This window comes from Dermacentor andersoni, chromosome 11 (genome assembly GCF_023375885.2).
Source record: "Dermacentor andersoni chromosome 11, qqDerAnde1_hic_scaffold, whole genome shotgun sequence".
In the NCBI taxonomy this organism is placed as follows: domain Eukaryota; kingdom Metazoa; phylum Arthropoda; class Arachnida; order Ixodida; family Ixodidae; genus Dermacentor; species Dermacentor andersoni.
Window position 1 is genome coordinate 14,994,762 of NC_092824.1, and position 22,525 is coordinate 15,017,286.

General features: G+C 43.7%; 2 protein-coding genes across 2 annotated transcripts; both read left to right on the forward strand.

Moving 5' to 3' along the window:
- Positions 1-9,144: 9,144 nt before the first annotated feature.
- LOC140214187 (uncharacterized) lies at positions 9,145-12,221 on the forward strand. The gene is made up of 3 exons (XM_072285545.1): positions 9,145-11,663; positions 11,721-11,930; positions 12,111-12,221. The coding sequence occupies exon 1, from the start codon at positions 9,145-9,147 to the stop codon at positions 11,287-11,289; it is 2,145 nt and encodes a 714-aa protein (XP_072141646.1). The 3' UTR covers positions 11,290-11,663; positions 11,721-11,930; positions 12,111-12,221.
- Positions 12,222-14,018: 1,797 nt separating this feature from the next.
- On the forward strand, positions 14,019-19,443 carry LOC126517681 (uncharacterized). The gene is made up of 8 exons (XM_050167475.3): positions 14,019-14,142; positions 14,257-14,310; positions 14,421-14,492; positions 14,643-14,708; positions 14,832-14,903; positions 17,667-17,872; positions 18,263-18,422; positions 18,723-19,443. The coding sequence occupies exons 6-8, from the start codon at positions 17,672-17,674 to the stop codon at positions 18,833-18,835; spliced, it is 474 nt and encodes a 157-aa protein (XP_050023432.2). The 5' UTR covers positions 14,019-14,142; positions 14,257-14,310; positions 14,421-14,492; positions 14,643-14,708; positions 14,832-14,903; positions 17,667-17,671; the 3' UTR covers positions 18,836-19,443.
- Positions 19,444-22,525: the final 3,082 nt, after the last annotated feature.

Here is a 22,525-nt window from a genome sequence, read left to right on the forward strand (position 1 = left end):
TTTTTATTAAGCTGTAGCAGCAGCACAGTTCAAATGTGGGTAGCTGATTTATAAATCGTGGTTTGTTTTGAGAACAACAGGCTTCTCTAGCGCTTGTCGCTTGTGTGAAAAGCGTGTGCTATCTCAGCTCGGCTTCGAGCGGAGAACCTGATGTGTTTCTATGCTGGCGAAGAGAAAACGTAATTTTTAAGGCAAGTGCCTTAGATCTCCATGTTCCAAGGCCGTGTTGCGAGGTACAGAACACATCACACGATCCAAGGAAGGCCAGAAACGAACCAAAGCATGTCCAGCCGTGTATAAGAGATGCTAAATGATTAGCACATTTAATTATTGATTATAGTGATTGGATTAAGGGGTATTAGGTTGAATTAGGGGGATTAAGGTGTATTAATTAAGGAGGATTAGGGTGGATGAAGGAGGATTAGGGTGCATTAAGGTGAATTACAGTAGGCTTTACAAGGCGTTCGCCTTCGTACGTGTCTCTTCGGCGGTAGCTAAGGACACTTGTTTTTTATTCTAGCCATGATGGCAGCGTAATTTTTTTAAGAGTAAGTTTTAGGTTACATTTTTCATTCTAATAAAGTAAAGGAATTCTAAGGTTACGTTACTGTTCTATTGATGTTATATTAATGCATAACCATTGAAAGCCGCTGTAACCGATCATCCATTGAAATGACTTGAATTTCGCTCTCCTCTCTTTTTATTTGCTGCTATTTCTGCCTATTATCGTATTGTTGTCCTCATATGTTTGAATGTTTTTTATTGTTTCTAAACCATGTACCCATCTCCTCATAATGCCCATTGGGCCACAAGGATAGGATAGGAAGGATAGGATAGGATAGCTAGGATAGGATAGGATAGGAAAACGACTTCTTAACAAAAAAAAAAAAAGCGGCTCTATCGCTCTGCCAAGCATTCTCCCTCCGAGCAGCGATGGGATGCATATGTGAAAGCGAATAATGCTTATGTCTCCGCACTGAAATGTCCTCGTAATAATTTCCTACAAAATACTCTGCCAGCTATGCTCAGTAATGACCCAAAAAAGTTTTGGCGAACGATTCACCCCGACCGTAATACCGAAATCACGTTACTTGACTCTTCTGGTGATGCGATTCCAGTTGCCGACTGCTCTGTGGTATTAAATGATGTATTTTGCCGTAATTTTGTTATAGCCTCGTCTACAACACTTCCCAACGTGCAGCGCTTTGACTCTTTAACAATGGATCCAGTAATTATACAACCCCTTGGCATCGAAAAAATTATCGAATCATTGAAAGTGTCCTCAAGCCCAGGAATTGACTTTATCAATGCGAAATTCTTAAAAAGTACCAAAATATATTCTAGTATTATGCTATCCAAAATATTCCAACAAGCACTTGATGAATCCACACTGCCATCCGACTGGAAAGTCGGCAAGGTGGTTCCAGTTCATAAATCTGGAAGTAAAAATTCACCCCTAAACTATCGCCCGATTTCACTAACTAGTATCCCGCGTAAAATCCTCGAACATGTTCTTTACACAAACATTGTTAATTTCCTTGATGCCAACTCGTTCTTTTCGAAGGCTCAACATGGTTTCCGCCGATCTCTTTCCTGCGAAACACAGTTGGCTTCCTTTACACACAAGCTACATACAATTCTTGATCGTCGTTCTATAGCTGACTGTGTCTTCCTAGATTTCGCAAAAGCCTTTGAAAAAGTTTGCCACAGTTTACTTCTCTTTAAATTAAGCAAATTGAACATTGATAGGAAACTTCTCTCCTGGATCGAATATTTTCTAACCGGACACTCACAATTCGTGTCTGCTAACACTTATAATTCCCCGTTGAAGCCAGTTCATTCTGGCGTACCCCAAGGCTCAGTGCTCGGCCCTCTCCTGTTTCTCATTTATATTAATGACTTGCCGCAATGCGTGACCTCTAACATTCACTTATTCGCCGACGATTGCGTAGTCTTCCGAGAAATTATTGACCAAAATGATGTTACGATCCTTCAAAACGATATCAACTGTATATCTAACTGGTGTAAAGTCTGGCTGATGGAACTTAACACTACAAAATGTAAGGTATTACGCATCTCCCGTACAACTTCTTGTCCCATTTCCTACTTGCTCGAGAATTCCGCTCTCGAATCCGTAACATCCTATTGCTACTTGGGTGTGCACATAACTTCCTCTCTTTCTTGGTCTCTTCATATTAGCAAACTAATTAGCAATGCAAACCGCTCATTAGGTTACCTCCGGCGCAATTTTTCATCTGCTCCTGTTTCTTTAAAACTCCTCCTTTACAAATCTTTAGTCCGAAGTAAACTCGAATATGCCTCTTCAATCTGGGACCCCAGCACTGCTATATTAACCTCTGCCCTCGAGCTTGTCCAGAATAACTCTGTCCGCTTCATTTTAGGAAACTACAGTCGTACTGCCAGTATCACTTTAATGAAAGAGTCCCTACAGCTTGCGTCACTCGCCTGCCGCCGCAAGTTTTCCCGCCCATGTCTCTTCCACAAGATGTTCCCCTTCACAATGACCTTATTCTTCCTCCATCATACATTTCCCCTCGTTTCGATCATGCACAAAAGGTGGGAATAATGTCGTGCTTAACGCAAACATGTTATCAATCATTTGTACCCCGCACCTCACAGGATTGGAACCACCTTCCTGGAGCAGTCACGTCCACTGTTCAATATTCCCAGTTTCATAATGTTTTAAACACAAGTGTATTGCAATGTAACTAACCAACTATGTAATTATATTTGTTATCGGTCAATTGCTTGAATTTTTGTTGCTTCACGTTTCAGCTAACATTGTATTAGCAGAAGAAAAACCTGTATAGTGACTTTTTCCGTATGTTCCACTCCCCTCTGTAATGCCTCTGGCCCTGAGGGTAATACTAATAAATAAATAAATAAATATATAAATAAATAAATAAATAAATAAATAAATAAATAAATAAATAAATAAGTAAAAAAATTTGCCTGTAAAATGGACTGCATGCGGTGTTCTGTGTACTATAAATGTTTTAATACCTGGTAAACACGTGCAGATTTCTTTTTATGTCTGATATAAGTGAACGAAAATGGGAAACAGGTCTTTCATTCAAGCGTAACAAATATTTTATTCTCGCGTAACAACAGTCAAACGCGGGCATATAAGACAGCTCTAGATGAGATAATGCACACATACACGAAGAAGATAGATCTAGTGGCAGTGACGCAGTTTAAAGAGCTTCTGCCGTTGCCTTTGCGTTTCCCTCTCTTTGTTGATGCCTTTTACAAAAAAACCAAAACCTCAAGAAAACGTAGAACTTCTTGTCAAAGCTGGTTTTTCATGCTCTGGGTACCCTAGTTGGGGAAAGGCCAGTGTCTGCAGCTGACCTGAAAAATCAGCTAGACTCGCTACATGTAACTTGTTTTTGCTAAAGAACACAGTAAATTAAGCATCTTCCACGGCCTTCACAGCGGTTGACAAGGTCTGACTAAGATAGACAAGGCCTCCATTGTCAAAATGCGTAGTGCAATAGCGAAGCAGCGCCGGCACTAGCTTCAGCATTATTACGCAAAGGAAGCCTGCACACTGTGGTCAAGAATTTTGGGCAGTGATCTTTCGTGCAACATAACAGTATAGTAGATCAAAGCACTACTGCTCCTTTTTTCTTGTTTTTTTTTCCCCCGGTACTCACGAAAAGTAAGGTTGCATGCTTAGGATACTCAGGAAATATCGTGGGTATAGCGTAGGGTTTCAGGCGTGGTTTATCGCGGGGAATCTCGTGGACAACGCCGTTCACGGTGATAGAGAACACGCGCTCGACTAAGCTGTTTTCGAAATGTTTTTTACAAACCACAGCAGTTGGTGCCGGCCTTCTGTCCGCTCTCCTGATCATTCTTGCCCATTCTGCTGCCGCTTCGTATCAGTGGTGGAGTGAACAAGGGTACACGCCCTTTGCTCGAGCGGTAACCGCTTCGACACAACGGCACAAAGCAGGTCCTCTCCTTGCACTGTCTCTTCGGCATTTTTTCATCGCCGCCGCATAGTTCTCGTAATGACAGGCACATGAACACAGCAGCGACGCACTCACTCTTTGACAACACCAAGAACAAACACGCAACGCTGTAATAACACTGAAAACGCCAACATAGAAACCGACGCAACAGCTGCGAAACTGATATGCGAAGCAGACGACATGCGCAGTCTGCATGGATGGATGGATGGATGGATGTTATGAGCGTCCCCTTTGGAACGGGGCGGTGGGTTGCGCCACCAAGCTCTTGCTACTATGCTGCCTAATATCCTACCTAGGTTAACCAATAAAAAAAGAAAGAAAAACACTATGAGCTACCACGTCCAAATTTTCTGATCCCCTATTGCGAACTGTGCTTTTGTACGTCTCCGTCTTTTGTCGTTTCCCTACTTTTCTTCCACCAATCCTCCAATCGCCTCTTACTGATGTCTATTGCGGACCTGTTTGCTTTACCACTGCTCCCGCTGAACCCAAGGTAGGGTGGCGAGAAAGGGGAGGTGTGATGACCGCGGCGCCCTTCCCATAGAGAGGGGTGATTCCATTGTGCGTGACTGCCGCTAGGGCCATACAGAGCGCTGCCGCCCGGGGCGCCGTCAGCATTTCCGCAGAGACGGCGGAGAGAAGGCAACGAGTACGGCTAGACAGCGCTTGGGCGCCGGATTTTCACGGTTTGTTTTGCTGCAGATTGTTGCCTGTGCTGCTTATTTATGACTGCTGTGGGCTGACGAAGATGCCTTCACCTTCAAAGAAAAAAACTCAGAGGTGTTGCTTCGTGCCAGGGTGCGATTCCGGTTACAAATCTTGTTCAAAAAGAGTGTTCCTTTTCCGTGCGCCTACTTGCCAAGACTGTTCTTGAAGTGGGCGCGTGCCATTCCAAGGGCCGACAAACCGCTGCAGGAAAATTCAGCTGCTTGCGCAAAGCACTTTGATGCAAGGTATAGTTCTAGCATGTTAACGTATGCATACATGTACAGCCGGCCAAATCTTTAGCTAGCTCATCTAAATGCTGTTTCTTTTTCTCCTTTCCGGCGCGCTACGACGGAGCGAACTTGCGAAACAGTCGATGGTAACTCATGCTCACATAGCTCGTGAAGATAGTATAGTCATTTGTTAGGTGCTGGCGCACAGCAAGTTCCCGCTCGCGCACGCTAGTTAAGGATTTGGGCTGCTTTTAAAACACGTGGTACAAACACAAACAATGCTCTACAGCTGAAGTACGAGTAAGAGGCACTCCTGGAAAATGAGAAGCAGGATGATGTATTCCCCATGGAGGCTGTTGAAGTGGCCGTGGACCATGCGGACTACTGAAAAACGAAGCGATGCTCGCTTGGTGTACTACATTGCAGGCTACGTGGCCAGGAAGCGTGTTCTCTCAACTAGCTGTGTAGTATGCAGGGATGCCTGCCTTGTGCCGAGAGACTGCGTCCCAAAAGAACTCCCAGATGATGCCTCCAAAGAGTGGGACTTGGGTGGGCTTCTCTACCCGTCGGAGTCACTGTATCGTCTGATTCAAGCTCTTGGAATCAGGCTAACGTATGAATTTAGCAGAACGCGTCTGCATTCTAAAGCTGCTTTCAGCATGCTCGAGAAAGTGAGCACAAATGTGCCACAAATTGGTTGTGGGGAACATTGCCTGGAACTTACAAAATCAGTGGTCAGGTTTTTCTGCCTTACCAGAATTCACTTTCTTTTGAAGAGCCTCAACCAGGAAATGAATGAGAAAAAAGGCAAAAGAACAAAGCCTTGCGTGATGTGAAACAAGCAGCAGAATTGGTGAAGTACAATATGCTTTATGCAATAAAGTTTGCTTGTCCGTAAACATGTTGCTTTTGTTTATCTGGTTTTTGAATTGCAGTGAGAATGAAATGGCTCCAGGTCATTGCACTACAAGGTATGTCATGATTTAATGCTGATTTGGCAGGTGTAAACCAACTTAAACGCTTTCGTACGTAATGTTAGAATCTGACCGCTGGCACGAGTTGTTGCAAACTCAGCGCTGACACCCGTTGTTGCAATCGGGTCGCAAGCCCCAAGGGTAGCGTTGGCCTGGCGGCCTGGGGCACTGGAAGCATCCGAAGGTCTCGGCAAAGCATGAGTCGACTGGTAACAGAACAACTGGTTTATTCTAACATCGCAAAAGAGCGGGCGGTCAGGTCGACCGAAGTGAGAGACGGGAGAGCACGTAACTCGACAGAAGAAATCGGAGCCTCTCTCCCGGCGTCCGGGGGCAGCTGCTTTTATAGTCTCGGAGTCGAGGGCAAGAGGGAACGCCTCGATAGAGGCGCACGTGACGGGGCACGGACACGCTGAGAGACATGTTGAGACGAGTGTAGTGACGCATCCGCCAGTGGGGCGCCGATCAGACCTCCTCGCTTCACACTTGGGGAGCTCCTCTCCCCGGCTGCCGCGCTTTGACAAGCGTGGGCACACACACACACACGCACACACGAAGACACGTGGCACTGAAACACGCCTGGACGCGCTTGGCGGGGAGACTGCGGGAGCTCCGAACGGGCCAAAATGTCCGCCGCTTTGAACGAAGCTCCGGCGTCCGTTGCATCCGCGCCGGCTATACCGCGCGTTGTAGGCGAAACGTAACAGTAATAACGTCCACAACTAAAAGAAAATACTTGTGGCAAGAATAAACATCCCGGGTGATCCTAGCAGTTATCGCGTTGACCTCGGAGAAAAAAAAATACGATTGCACATAACTCGTGCAAAGAGCATTATACGATAGATAAACTCCCTGCTGATTTAGTGGCTTTATTATGGAATTTCAAAAATGCCTGCTCCCTTTCTGCCAGCAGGAAACTCGGCTGTGTTACCCCGTAATCGAAAACAGCATGATAACCGTAGCGCAATACAATCTTTGCGATGTCTAAAGGACTGCAGTATCAGCTAAAATTTCTAAAAATCAGTCAAATGCGTTTCCACTACAGCATTCTCTCTGCACACGCAGAGGGTAGCCGCGTGCGCTGACGGCGCCCCTGACGGTAGCGCCGCCCTGCGGCATTCACGCGAACGGGGACCAATTTTTCCTGGCTGGTCATCACACCTCCCCTTTCTAGACACCATACCCAAGGGCTTCAAGGAGGCCAGTGGTGCCTAAATCGACCGCTGGGTACACGTCTTCACATTCTAATAAAATATGCTCCGTCGTTTCCCTAGCTTTACCGCAGCAAGCCCATGCTTCTTCTTCCTTCTTATATCGCGCTTTATAGGTGCGTGTTCTAAGGCATCCCGATCTCGCTTCAAAAAGTAATGAGCTTCCCTTGGAGTTATCATAAATGGCTTCTTTCCTAATTTCGTTTTTTCCTCTTCAGTAGTTACTCATGGCAGGTTTCTTTTCCATTGCCGCCACCCATGAGATTAATTCAGCCTCTCTGACTTTCCGCTTGACCTTCTTTGTTGCTGTGTTGCCCACCCCACAGGCCGCATACTTGCTGGTAAGCTTCCTAGTTCTTTTCCTCCACTGTGAATCAATGTTTTGCCTGTACAGATACCTGAACACTCTCCCAGCCCATTTACTTTCCTCCATATTCCTCAGCCGTTCTTCATACTCAATTTTACTGCGAGCATCCCTCACTTCAAAACTAGTCCAGCCCTTGCACAGCTTCATTTGTAGTCTTCCCGTGAGCGCCCAATGCGAGGCGACCCACTGACCTTTGGTTCCCGTCGAGTCCTGATTGTACCCCTGATTTAAAGCAAACAACTGCATTTCCAAAAGTAAGTCCTGGAACCATTACCCCTTTCCACATACCTCGGAGGACCTCGTACCTATTGTATCCCCATAGCGCTCTGTGCTTCATTATGGCTGCATTTCTCTTCCCCTTGACTGTTATGGTTTTTTCCTGTGTTTCCATATATCCATTGCCTTCGTTTATCCATATACCAAGGTATTTATATTCTGTTACCCGACCCAGACAACACCAAATGTCCTAAGGACGTCCGAAGCAAGTACTGAAGTCCCAAGTCCAAAAAAGGAAGTAATATGGATGTCCCATGGACTTAAGCGAACGGATGTCCAAGAAACGTCCCAGAATAGCACATGAATGGGCACCGGCATGCAATATATATATATATATATATATATATGTAGTCACATCAATACGTATGCTTATAGTTCACGAGTATTTCATGTGACATCCCAGTACACGTACGCGCTCAAATTAAACTTGCGTAACCCTGCACACATAATATGCATTACGGAGGCGAGCACACAAAATGTCGTTTATTTACTGTAATTTTGCATATGAATTGTGCCGTTCGCGCGTTAATTAGCAAGCGCAATACGTACGTGCGTGAACAACATCGCGCGATAGGCTACGTTGATCGTTAGTCCCACATTTATATTTACATCAACCAAGCTTGCGCACTAAACTGGTTCAACTCCGATGGCGCATTAATGTAGTTCAACGTAGATTATTGGGGATTGAAACCATCGATCCGTGCGACAGACCTGCCTACATGCTTCCAAATTCTCGGAGAAGCGGCGAGCAGTTTCGGTTTCAGTTCTTCTTGAATTTATATTTTACTCCATAACTAATTCTAAATAAGCAGCAAAAACACAATAAAACAAAAAATTTATTATTAGTATTTAAAATACCGAATAGCTTCCTTTTACTTTTGATTTTATTATATGTTTATCATATACGGCATGGCGGCTGTGCCTTCTCTGTTGCCATGGTTTCGCATTTTTCTCCCGTGGGCTCCGTGTTCGCATAGGTCCTACAGTGTGGTATAGTTTCGGGGGTTTCGCGCGCTTTCTCAAATAGATATTATACTTGGGCTTGCGGAGTCAGTCTGCGTTTCAATCGAAGGTAAGTGTTGTCATTTGCTAACTGTTTCTGTTCGGTCTGGCCTGCGGACATACGTGTGATGGCCTTATTTTTCACCTTCTTTAGAGCTTACAGTTGGCGGGAAGCGCGCCATGGAAAGCGAATACGAAAGTAAGTTATGGTCGCATTTTTCATTCCTCTATCTTCGTAGCGTTAATCTGCCGCTTTTAAAGTGCAGTCCAGTGGTATACTCTTAGTGTCACTCGCGTAAACAACACACACACACACATCAATTTACTGGCGATTGAGAATCTGAACAACGAGGAATACAAGCGAGCAGTAACGTCAGCATGGCTTCCATGTCGAGAGCGACTGCCTACCGTCGCGTCAGCCAAGCCGTGCAGGCCGATGTGCGCGCAATATTGGCAGCTGCTGACGAACATATTAACGCAGGGAATCTTCCTGGTGTTGCTGCCACCTCCTTTCAGCCAGTGGAAGTTCGCGAACCACCTCCGAACCTTTCGCTCGGCCAAGTTGCGAGTGGCGGCATTTGTGGCGGTGCGCAGGAATTTTGCGATGTGGACCAGTCTGGTGACAGCATACATAGCAATCACAGCTTTCCCGTGGAACTCGACAACGTGCTTGGCAGGCGCCACAGAAGCGTTACAGAGCAGGACACCGTAGCGGATTCTACTAGCACAAGCACATTGTTTAAAGAACTGGACATTGCTTCATTGAAAGAAGACCTGCGACAATGGAGCTTACAATCGAGTGTGCCTCACGACGTCATCACAAATCTTTTAAAGGTTCTTCGCTCATATTCTTGCTTGCGTGAGTTACCAAACAGCGCCAGGGCACTTTTGTCTACACCGAGAGTTGCAAATGTCACACTGATGGATTCTGGACAGTATTGTCATTTTGGCTTGTGTGAAGGGCTTCACTCAGCTCTCACACATGTTGTTCATGTGCCTGATCCTATTGTCATCCATGTAAATGTGGATGGACTGCCACTTACTAAAAGCACACGAGGTCAGTTCTGGCCCATTCTTTGTCGTGTGTCCAACTGCAAACCAAGCGAACCATTTCCAGTCGGTGTCTTTTTTGGGGAGTGCAAACCATCTCAGGCCAATGTGTACTTGCAACCATTCGTGCGGGACCTGAAAAGTGTGCTCCAAGAAGGCCTGACACTAGGAAGCAAAAACTTTGCTGTGCAAGTTGGAGCACTAATCTGTGATGCACCTGCAAAGTCGTACGTTCTTGGCATCAAAGGGCATAACGGGTATTTCAGCTGCTCCAAATGCGTGACTGAAGGAGATTTTGAGCAAGGACGAATGTGCTTTCCTGAAGTAGATGCGCCATTAAGAACAAATAACAGCTTTCGCACAGCAGAACAAGAAGAGCACCATACCATGAAGACCATTTTGTTGGAATTGCCTATTGACATCATTAAGCATGTTCCACTTGATTACATGCACTTGATTTGTCTTGGCGTGGTACGGAAGCTCCTGCTACTTTGGATCAAAGGTGAAAAAAAATACCGTATTGGAAAAGATTCAAGAGACGCAGTGTCAGGAGCAAATTCAGAAATGAAGCACTTTGTACCATCTGAATTGTCCAGGAAGCCCCGAAGCTTGTCGGAGCTTGATAAGTGGAAGGCCACAGAATTTCGCACGTTTCTGTTATACACAGGGCCTGTTGTTTTAATGTCGCACATTGCACAGTGCCTAATGGACAACTTTATAACATTGCATTGTGCTGTCAGCCTGCTTTGTAGTCCGCAACATTGCAGTCAACACTTGGAGTACTCGAGAAAGCTTCTGGGGCATTTTGTAGAGGTATACATCACATTGTTTGGTAAGCATGCAGTGTCCCACAACATTCATGGGCTTATTCATGTAGCAGATGATGTTAACACTTATGGACCATTGGACAACTACAGTGCGTTTCCATTCGAAAACTACATGTGTAGGCTAAAGAAGTATGTGCGAAAACCCGAAAGGCCACTGGAGCAGCTACACAATCGCATTCTTGAAGAACGTTCTTTCAACAAGCCTTCACCTAGTAGCTCAGCCCAACCACCATCTAGCTGGGATGTCATTTTTATAGGTACAGAACGTGCAAAGCTGAAAGGAAGACACGAAGAGGGACCTTTGCCTCCTGGATGTGTTGGGCCACAGTACAAAGCCCTTGAAGTTGATTCTGTTACTTTCAAACCAGGCAAAAGGGACTCCACAAGTATGCTTGATGATGGCACAATTGTAAAAATGGAGAATATTGCACACTCTGATGATCGTCAGCCTGTAATAATTGGCAGAAAATATGAAAAGTTGGAAGACCTTTACTTGTACCCATGTAGTTCTTCACTTTTAAATGTACATCTGGCATCCCAAGCTTCTGGTCTGCAATTCTGGCCTATTTCAAAAATCAAAACGAAATGTGTGAGGCTTCCAGTTGGCAAAAAATTTGCAGTATTTCCGTTTGTGCACCAAAAGTGACTGTGCTCTTCAGAACATTTCTGCTACTGTTATTTATTCTTTTGTGTGTGTGTGTATGCATTCAGCTTGACACGCCAACGTCACAAACTGCACGAACCTTTCAGGCTTCATGTTAAATGACAAAGAAAAGCATTCTGATGAGTTTGATAAATTGAATAATTGCTTGTGGTTAGGTGACCCCTTTGCTGTGGTCTCATTCCCTGAAGAGGAGGACAGTTTGGCCATCATTCACACGTCATGGCTGAAACGAGACCACCGCTCTACGTTTTGGCCAATAGAAAAAAACCCTGGCAAACGGCGAAAACTAACGATGCAAGGCACTAAGCCAACAGACTCTTGGATTGAAGTGCAGTGCGTCGTCAAACGCTGGGCTGGTAAGGTTGACTTTTGCTTTCTCAATTTCTGTGTTGTAAAAAACTTTTTCCCCCCAGATACCTATGAGAGGGCGCAAAACAAGCTTAATTCCCTCCAGTACTCATCTGACAGTAACAGTGGAAGAGAATTGGGACGGGGCAAAAGAAGGCGGCGACGTGCAATGCATTTTCGAGATGATGAGGAGAATGGCAGCTCAGACTACGATGAAAATGATGAATATGTCCAACCAAGGGCACCAACACCACCTCAGCCACTATCCGTGACAGGTGAGGGGGATGTTGTTAGCATGCTATTAATTAGAAATGTGAATGACATTTCAAAGATTTTGTAAAACTACTTTCAAGTTAGTTATCTCCTACTCTGCTGTGCAAACAGTAAATCTTCTGTGGCGTGTGTACGGGTGTAGAATGGAAATTTAGTTTCTAATAATTTTTTTCTTCCTTTAGGCAGGTATGAGCCGACCTCGGGAGAGCTGTCTTACCAACTCCCGCACTGTACAGGTAACCTGCCTGAAGCAACTCAAATTCTTTATAGTAACCATTCTTTTACTTCAGATGTTCGGGACTGTTCATTTTCACTCATGGAGGCCTCACAACAAAGTTCACAGGCCAGTATGTCTTTCACATTTGTGGCTCTCTTTTCATCTTTGACTTTCTAAGTTTAGCCTAATGGATTTCGGGTTAACCGTAAGCTGTATAATTGTCTACGTGGTAATTTCATTTTATTTCTAGCATCATAGATAGTTTACTTTCACTGCCGTTCAGATTTTTCAGCTGCTTATTTGCTTATGTCTAGGACTCATTCATACGTCCTGCAAGAAATTGCAATTGCTGCATTCTACTCTAGTTAGGTCGCTGTTAGGTGTGGCTGCAGTGCCTGGTGTGTAATTGCCAAACATAAGGGCCAGGATAGTTGTCCACCCTAAACTGTTTTGTCATTTATGCTGTGGTAGCAATTAAACCGGTATCATACTCAAAAGTTAATTAAACCTTTTTGTACACCTTTGCCTTGGGACCACTGGTCGCACCATACCGAGTCTTCAGCCAGGCACACTTAAACTTGCCCTTCCTTTTACTTAGCTGTTCTATTTGAGTTCTAATCAACAAACAGTTTGTTGCCTGTGAATTCTATAGCTCTTGAGAATATGAAACTACGACATGCTTAGTGCACTGTTTTTGTAAATCTTTCACAGCATGCCTCACTTGGAACGTCGGCTTGACGAACTGAGTCTGCAGGCCTGAGTCAGTGCAGGAACAGGCGTTCACTTTATACATATTGTGAAGCATTGTGCTAATCTTTTAACTTCACCTACAGCTCCTGACTTAGGAACTAGTTATGTTGATCTAACTTTCCATATAAGCCTCCAGAATGAGGATGAAATCCATTTTCTGAACTGGCAGTAATGACAGTATCTGCTTAAGACTGTCAGATTGTTGGAAGCTTCATCCACAGGCTCAGCAAATTACAGTACCATATTACATTTCTTTCAAGGTTTCTAAGCTGGCCTTTTAAGACAGCCACTCCAACATAAGAATTTCGCTCTGCAAAGTTGTTAACAAACTGGTGCATAATGCTTGTAATGTAACTTTACAGGACTATGTAAAGCTATTTATTCTCCTGCAGCTTCTTGATTGTCTCACCAGCCGTGAAATAATGCCTCTGTGCTGGCACATAGCGTTTTCTTTCTTTTTATATGTATTTTGTGTTGAGGTGCAGCATCGCCAGTGGCCTCTTTCTGTTTCAGCTGTACTGTACAGACCAGCATCTATACCGTTTGAGAGAAGGCAGGTAGAAGCACAAGTGCCTGGTATGACTTTAGATACGTGATTGCAGTTTAATGTTGCTTTGTACCACACTTGTGCACTGGAGCACTGCATATTATGATTAAGATGCATTGTACAGATCATAGAAGAGGGGGTATATTCTGTAAGTATCCACACAGTGGACACTTACAGAATACCCCCTTGCCCCACCATCTCAGCTTCTGCACCTTTTGTAAAAAATTTAAGACCACTAACTGGCTACTGAGGCTTTTTTGAATGAATATCAGCATAAGACATAACAGGACATGACACAAATGCTTTGTGCGTCATGCATGCAGTTTATTGACACATTCAACTTTTTGCTTGTCTCAGCTAGTATATTTAAATTTTTGTTGGCTTGTGCATTCTGCTATCAAACAGAGTGTCAGCCATGGTGTCCTCGTTGTTTCAGATGCTTTGCACAGGTCTGTAGCTACCCATGCTGAAGCCCCAAGATTATACACAGACTTGCGAACTCAAGGTTAGTCACCTATGTAATATGCATCTTTGTGCAGCTGTCATTCACTGTTCCTAGTATTAGTTTTTGTGCATTTATTACACTGTGGTCATGTGGAGCATAACCTGTGGTCTGTTTTACATTCAGGTTCAGCCTACAGGCCAGTATCCACATCTCTTGCTGAAACTACAAGGCCATGCACAAATCCACATGTGCTCGGTGGGTAATTCATATGCAATGTTATGTTCTTTATGTTGCTGCTGTTCGATTTTTGCTTTTTGCTTATGCATTCTGTGGCCAGGTGGAGTTTAATCCACGGTGTTTTCATTTTAGATGCTTTGCACAGGTCGGAAGCTGCCGGCTTATTCACGGAATTGCAAACTCGTGGTATGTCATTTATGGGATATCCATCATTATGTTGCTGTCATTCATTGTTACCACTTTTTGTTTTTTTTACATTTATTAGCTATGATCAAATGCCTATTTTTTATGTTCAGGTTCATCATACACACCAGTATCCACACCCCTTGCTGGAGCTACAAGGTCACGCACGGAACCACATGTGCTTGGTGTGTCATTCTGATGTTGCATTGCTATGTTCGTTATGGTGCTACAGTTCTTGATATTTAGTTTCTTTAATGCAATCAGGATTCTTTGCCTACTTCAGGCGTTTTGAGCCTATCTATCTATCTAACTATCCTTTTGCGTCTTTGTTTCAGGTGCCTTATGCAGGCCTGCTTCGACACATGCTGAAGCTGCCAGCTTCACTGAGTTGCAACCTCTTGGTATGTCCCACATGTAATATAAATCTTTATGCTGGCTTTGGTCAGTGATTATAATTTTTGTTTTTGGACATTTAATGCACTGAAGTCAGGCAGAGCATAACCTGTGGTGTCGTTTATGTTCAGATTCATCGTACAGGCCGGTATCCACATATCTGACTGGAGCTACAAGGTCACACACAGATCCACAAGTGCTCGGTATGTCGTCCACCTTCTACTAATCGTTATAGTTAATAGGGTTCAGTGGTGGATTTTAGTGTTGCTTAGGCGAAATTTTCAGTATTTTATCTGTGAAGACTGGTTCGTCTTCCTTTCTCATTTAATATTTACTTGAGACAAGTTCTTTTTTGTATTCTATATGTACCATTCACATTCGTGATAGTCCATTAGCACAAACTTAGACTGTTGTTCATTGTAACATATTGGAAACAGAAGGTGATACTCATAGCACTAAATCAGCTTTCTTTTTTAGTTATCTTGCAGCTTCATGACAGAAAAAGTTATGGTAGAACCCATCTCATGAAGACTGTTGACTGTAAGGCGATTAGCAAGCAATCAAGCAACTTAGTAGCACACCACATTGCTGAAGCCACATTCGTTTAAAATCTACAGTGGCCATTCTGAGATTATCATTGCTTTCGCTATACGCGAAGTATGGTGTCTCTGGTATCAGCTCGCTTTGTTACAGCACTCATTTGGTGAGGTTCCCCGTGAGCATGACAGCATAATGAAGACTGTGTGACGAAGATGTAATGATGAAGTATGATGGTCTCTGGAACAATGAAGGTATTATGACGACAACGCCATGGCGACAAGGAAATGGCAATTTTGAAACGATGACTATGGTATAATCATGACAATGTGACGACTACAGCATGAGTACAATGGGATGATGCACATGGCGACGACTGTGAGTGATGAAAATACGGCAACAGCTGCATGACAATGATGGCGACTACAATAAGATGACATGTTTGATGTGATGACAATGGAAAACAACAGTGCGATGACGATGGTGTGATGATAACCACGTGATTACGATGATGTGATGATGGCATGGCGAGACGAAGGTGGAACGACCATTATGGCATCACGACGGCAATATGACAATGAAGTGTCCAATCAGTCAGCCGTGGAGATAGCCAACTTTTTTGTTGGTCACGGCAACTGACTGCGGGCTGACCCTAAAAATTTTAATTCTGGCTTTTTACATGCCTCCAGCAAGATATGATTATGAGCCAGGCACACCGTAATGGGGGGCTCTGGAATAATTTGGACCACCTGGGGTTCTTCAGCGTGTACCCAGTGCATGGCACATGAGCATGTTTGCATTCTGCCCCCATCAGAATGTGCATGCGGCAGCCAGGAATTGAACCTGCGAGCTCAAGCTTAGCAGCACAACACCATAGCCGCTAAGCCACTACAGCAAGAAGTGAGCTGACATATGAAAGCCCTTTGCAATGCACAGTGGTGCATAGTTTCCTTGACCGAAAAAGAAAATGGCTATCTCCGTGACTAAGAGATTAGATGCTCGTTTCGTTTTCATTATGGACAGATCTGGTATTTAGGTGCTTTTTTTAGTACCTTTTTGATTTTCTGAAGCGTATATATTGCAGTTGCAGAATAAATGCGCTTGATAGCAGCTAGTGCTTAGCCCTATTCTCTCTTTCTCGTCCCATTCGTCAGTCTGCTTTTCTGTCATGAAGCCATACTAACAAGCACAAGGTCAGAATTTCTTGCAATATTGCTGGCTGTCCAGTCATTAATATATCTGCATTTTTATTTTTCAGCATGCATTCACATGTTCCCTGTTGAATGCTGTAGTGTAAATGATAAGCAGCAAGTTCTTAGAGCTCCATCTCTTAAGCTTGTATAATTGAACAATATGTTTCTTTCACTTTTGCTATGTACCTGTGTAAATTGAAATGCAGACAGCAAAGCACGTAGCTTCTACACAGTTTGCCTCACCTAGCTTTCGCTTCACGATAATGGTGTGAGCGTGAGTATTCATTAGTCAATCCTATAGCACAGCTATGTAGCATGTAAGAAAATCTTTTGTATGTTGCCGCTGGTGCACTACCTTTTCTCAATGTCATCGTGATGGAGTGACACTGGCATGACATGAGTCAGTGGCCCTGTTTATCGCTTCTTCCTCCTTTAGGAGTGTGCCCCATCATTCAAGCTATGACGGTTGCTAGCGTGCAAGCGGTGACCTAGAAAAGCACTTGTGGTCCGTGGCGTGGTTGCAGCGTTGTACAAATCGTGAATCCTAACTCACACTGTTATCACAAGGCCAGTGCTAGGTGACGAAAACTATAAAGAAGGCACGTGCTCCGCTGTGTATGTTCCAACTATGGCTTATAGTACGTTTAGTAGTGCTCATCACTGTTTCTTTTTTCCAAGTGTTGCCACATCAACTACTATATGTACACGAAAATAGGTTGACTACTGACATACTTGAACCCTATGTAGTAAACCCACTGAAAAATTTTAAAAATATAATTTGAATATAGGTAGACCTATATATTTCTAGAAAAATGAAACACTTTGACCATGACACACCTTTATTTACTGCTCTGCTACTAAATCTCGTTAGTTGATGCCACAAGCTGTAACCTCGTCTGAACTGGCAGAGAAGACATCCTCGCTGGATGCTTCGCAGGCATCTTTGGCGTCCCAAATAATATTGTTTGTGCACCGTTGAGTGCGTCAAATAGGCAGCATTCTTTAAAGCCAGTCTTAATAGACTGGCCCTTTGGCAAGCGTAATGGTGGAACTCAGCTTGGTACTCTGGCTAGCTGTGTTCACAAATATGGTCGATAGCTAATTTTGGGTAACAGTATCGAGAGAAAGAAGGTCTACCTATATTCGAATAAACGCCGTAATTTTTCATCTTGCAAATAGCACTGAAATGAAAATTTACATAATACTAATGCCATTAATTTTTTTCTTTTTTTGCAGCCTTCATGGAAAGGGTCTTACAGGTACTTAATGGTATTAAGCAGACCCAGCAGGCCCATTCACAATGCCTTAATGAGCTGCTCAGCAATGCCAACAGTGCATCTTCACAACCTTGTGACCTCCCTGATTTGCCTTTTTTGGATGCGACAGACGTGCTTGACTATGACAAAAAGCTTGAGACGGACAGACAAGCTCAACATCAAATGGTGATTTCTCTGCTTCATCTATTTTTGTAATTTTGCCAGTTTTGTGGCTGTAAGCATGTTTTAATTAGTGCTCCACTCCCTAATCACGTTGCTTCATGGTCTAAGCTCAAGTGTAAAATTGCCTGTCTTGTAACTAGAAAACAGTGTGTAACAGTGGGTTGTAGTTACAAGACAGAAATTGATACTGATGTTACTTATGACACTGTCTCATTCATGACATGCTGTAGGATTTTACATTAACTGTCTATGACAATTTTAAAGAATATGAGTAAAAGTAAAAGCCAGTTAGCATTTTTCTATTACAAAGAAATCATTTAGCTTGCAAAACTTTCAATGTTAACTGAATGCCAATTTATCTTTATAACTGTATATTTTGTTTCTTTTTGACAGAAGAAGCACTTGGCTGTCCAAGGAGGGGACTCAACAAAACAGAAAACAACACGCATTCTACAGTCCCTCCTTAGTAGGAACGCAGCAATAAGCTTCAGTTGGTTTGGAACGAAGGGGAAAAAAAAATTCTCAGAGTTGAATCTGTGCAAGCTAATGTGTGGTGAGTTAGGTGTAGCAATTTTCATATCACTTTTTAAATCTAGTGTCAAGCAGTATACTCACTGTATTGAGGCTGCTTTGGCAGATCTGATACCTGATTGCCTAACTAGATGGATTTTCCATGGCAAAATATATATAATGTACGACATTGTAACAGCTTATGACTTATACAGCTATTATTCACATTTTGCTAAGTTTAGTGCTGGTATTTAGTTTTATCTCTTTAGTAGAGTATATACTGGTCTAACTTCTGCGTGGTGTGAAAAACTTATAGGAAGTATAATTTTTCTCATGCATGCAGGCACATTGACTAATGACATCAGGCACCCAGATGCCACCCTTAAGGATGTCGAGAGGGCCGCCATGACGTGGTTCCGCCATGCTGCCGAGCGACTTGCTGCTCAACAAATATAATTTTGTTAATTTCGCCACCAAATATGATCATGCTGAAGTCAGCTTTCTTGTTGCAGATTTTCCGCATGGCCTGTATGAACATATTTTTTTTCACTAGTGTTTCATCCTTCTTTTTTTAATGTTACCATTTGCCACATTCAGTGCCATCATTTTCTTAATGTATCGTTTCCTGTGCCTAGCTGAAATTTTTATTTCCTGAAACATAATTTCTTTACTGGTGCACACAGCTTGCACTGCCTCTCTTCTAGCAGTGTAGGATTAAGAGTTAAGAGAGCAGAACTAAGACTAATTAAATGCATCATTGGCCTAACTGGGAACACTGTTGTACAATGTTTAATAAGTGCACAGCAATGTATACAAAAACACCTTAGCAAGTAAATACAACTGAATTCTGCACTACTAGATGAGAGTTAAGCAGGCTGTGCAAACCAGTAAAGAAATTAGGTTCCAGTAAATCAAAATTTCTCTTGGGCACAGGAAACAACACAGCAAAAGATTATTTTAAACTTTGTATTAGTAGGTTCTGTGAGGAGAATGTGACTTAATTACATATGTGTTCATCTTATAATGGGAAGCGTGCAATAAAAATTAACATTTCGAAAGTTCAACTGTTGTGAAGTATTGTCTAATTTATAGTGCATTGTCCAACATGAAATTAGTGTCGTGTATTTACAACAAAAAATCCAAAAACACTACATGCTTTAACAATTTATTTTTCTGCCAGAGCATTTCTAAACTTAAGCCATCTTCAGTGCACTCCAAAATTCGCTGCCTTGTCACATTACTTTTTCTATTTAATTCTGTTCTAAAACTGTTTACAGCATAATGGCCTTCAGTGCTTTTGTCATTTGCTCCTTTACCTTTTCCTCGTCCTGAAAACGTCTTCAAGCTCTTGTTTCAGGCTTGGAATTGAAACACGGAGGGCAAAATCCATTGTTCTCCATTTTATGTTGGGCACTTACACCCATTGCTGTGTAGCTGTATATGCGTGTACTTCTGTCCCCTCAGCAATGTTTCCAGTCTTCTCAAGATTTGGTAAATACAAAAACAAAGGAAAACAACAGAACCACTGAAAGCCATAAGCCTGCAGTCTTGGGAAAAAGCAGGAAAACAAGTGAATTACATGTCTGGAAGAATACGTTGAAAGTGATTGAAGTGAAGAAATGTTAAAAAAAAATGTACAAGTTTCAAAAAGACAATTCTTTGTATTTATGGGTACCTGCCCTTTAAATGCTGCATGCACTGGTAATTTCTAGGAACAGCGGAATATGTAACATCCGAATGTGATCCCTGAATGTCCTGCAGAGCACATTTAATGGACATCCCGTGGATATCCAAATATGATCCCAGAATGTCCCGGAGAGGACACATAATGGAAGATCCTGTGGATGTCGTTTTTTGTCTCATTTGGGAGGATTTGAGGATTTGTATGGGACATCCAAGGGACATCCCACACCTCCTAAGCAGGACATCCCAAGGATATCCAAAGGACGTCAGTGTGTTGTCTGGGGAGGTATTTCTTGGCCCTGTATCTCCACTGTCTGTTCACTGTTTTCATTGAATACCATAACACCTGATTTTCTAACACTAAATTTCAAACCTAAATTGTTGCCTTCCTGTCCACAGATATTAGCCAGACGTTGCAAATCGCTTTGCTTGTTAGCGAGCAACACAATGTCGTCCGCATAAAATAAACCTGGGAGTTGCTGCTCTATTACTGTACCTGCCTGTTTGTATGAGAGATTAAACCCGATATTACTTCCTTCCAGCGCCCTCTCCATCCTCACCATGTACATCATAAACAGCAGCGGGGATAAAGGGCACCCTTGCCTCAGTCCCTTGTTGATATGAACTTTCTCCGCGCTCCTCATTCCTTCCCATTCAACGCAAACGGTATTTTCTAGGTAAATCTCTCTCAAAAGCTGTATACAATCGTTACCTAAGCCTTCCCCTTCCAGAATATCCCACAAAATGTTGCGATCTACGTTGTCGTAGGCTCCTGTAATGTCTAAAAAGGCCACATACAACGGTCTGCTTTCTGCTTTCGATATTTCAATACACTGAGTAAGAACAAACAAGTTATCGTCCAAACGCCTACCTATTCTGAAGCCATTCTGAAGCTCTCCCAAAATGCCATTATTCTCTGTCCATGCTTGAAGCTTTAATTTGATTGCCTGCACCCACCCGTGTGGCAGCGACCTCTGTCGGCCACCGTGGGCATTCATTGCAGGCGGCGCCACGCTCCTCCATTGAAAAGAGTGGGTGCACGGCACACTAGCCAGTATATTCTAGGCACTATACTCTGAACCCAAGGGCTTCAAGAAGGCCAGTGGTGCCTAAATCCATAGAGTTTCCTACAAGAATTACTAGAGGGAACTCTGGCGCTAGTGTCTACGGGAGCTGCAATGGGAGCGGTTGTCCCAGCATGGGAATTATGGGAAGTACATGGATTTGCCTAAACTTCGTCCTTTTGGCTTCAAACGGCATTGTGACTTTGCTAACTCGTCATTTTCAACAGTATATTGCGGAATAAATAATTAAATAAACATCATTAAAATAGCCCGACGGCAGGATTCGAACTCAGGGAGTCTAGCACAGAAGCCTGATATTGAAACGATTAAGCCACGGACGCACGTATCGACAAGCGAATAACTCTATGGGAAACTCTATGCCTAAATCGACCGCTGGGTAGACATCATCGGGCGGCGGCGGTGCGCGCCACCTAGCCTTGAATGGTACTATATATGCACGCATATCTATGCATTTACTCCTTTACTTTTGCGTTGATATTATCCACCAATCAGATAGCCTTCGTTTAGTTATTTCTACCTGTTCAAAGTCTATTTTACTTTCAATGTCTTGAAAACCTAAAGCTTTGAATAGTTTCCCGTTACATTCAACTGCAGGGTGAAATTGTTCACGACACGCCTCGAGTGTGAGTGAGTGAGTGAAAAACTTTATCAGCTCTAGATTCGCTGGTCTTCTGCGGAATCGTCCATCTTCTAGCACAACGGTCGGTTGCCCTTAGTCAAGGGCTTCGCTGGATGCTGCTGCCAGTTGTGCTCGCCGAATCAGACCTTCTTGGTCGACCTGGCGATCGCTGGAGAGCACTCCCGCCGAATAGTCTTGGGGTACAGGTTCGGTCTCCTCGAGGTCGCCTACGTTGGATGCTCGGTAATAAGTGTACCCTCGAGCTATCCTGTCCGCCTCTTGGTTCCCTGCCACTCCCGTGTGTCCCGGCGTCCATACTATCGTATGCCTAATTGGTTCTTATTTTGTTTGTCGTTGTGTTATGTGGGCTCCGGAGCGGAGTATGCGGAGCGCTCCGTGCCCTATTCTGCCGCGTAGGTAGTGGCGGCACGCTGTTTGCGAGTCTGTAAGGATTGTTAGAGACCGTTTAGACCGATATCCCTCCGCTGCCGCTAGAGCGACGGCCGCTTCTTCAGCCTCGACTATCGTACAGCCTTGTAGTGATGCGCTGGTGATCTCGCGTAGGTTCGAATCAATCACCGTTGCTACCGCGTTGCTGTTGCTCTGCCCCGCTGCTCTGGCGTATGTGGCTGCGTCCACATATACCGTCGTTTCTTGGGGTGCTAGGGTCTTTTGTAGGTATTCAGCCCTCGCTTCTCTGCGTGCTTTGTGTAGGTTGGGATCCATGTTCCGGGGTATGGGTGCTACTTTTAGTGTGTT

Excerpts from the sequence above, each read along its gene's own strand:
- LOC140214187 (XM_072285545.1), top strand. The coding sequence starts at position 9,145 with ATGGCTTCCATGTCGAGAGCGACTGCCTACCGTCGCGTCAGCCAAGCC.
- LOC126517681 (XM_050167475.3), top strand. The coding sequence starts at position 17,672 with ATGGAAAGGGTCTTACAGGTACTTAATGGTATTAAGCAGACCCAGCAG. Across the intron at positions 17,873-18,262 it reads GACAAGCTCAACATCAAATG|AAGAAGCACTTGGCTGTCCA; the intron begins GTGATTTCTCTG and ends TCTTTTTGACAG. Across the intron at positions 18,423-18,722 it reads TCTGTGCAAGCTAATGTGTG|GCACATTGACTAATGACATC; the intron begins GTGAGTTAGGTG and ends TCATGCATGCAG.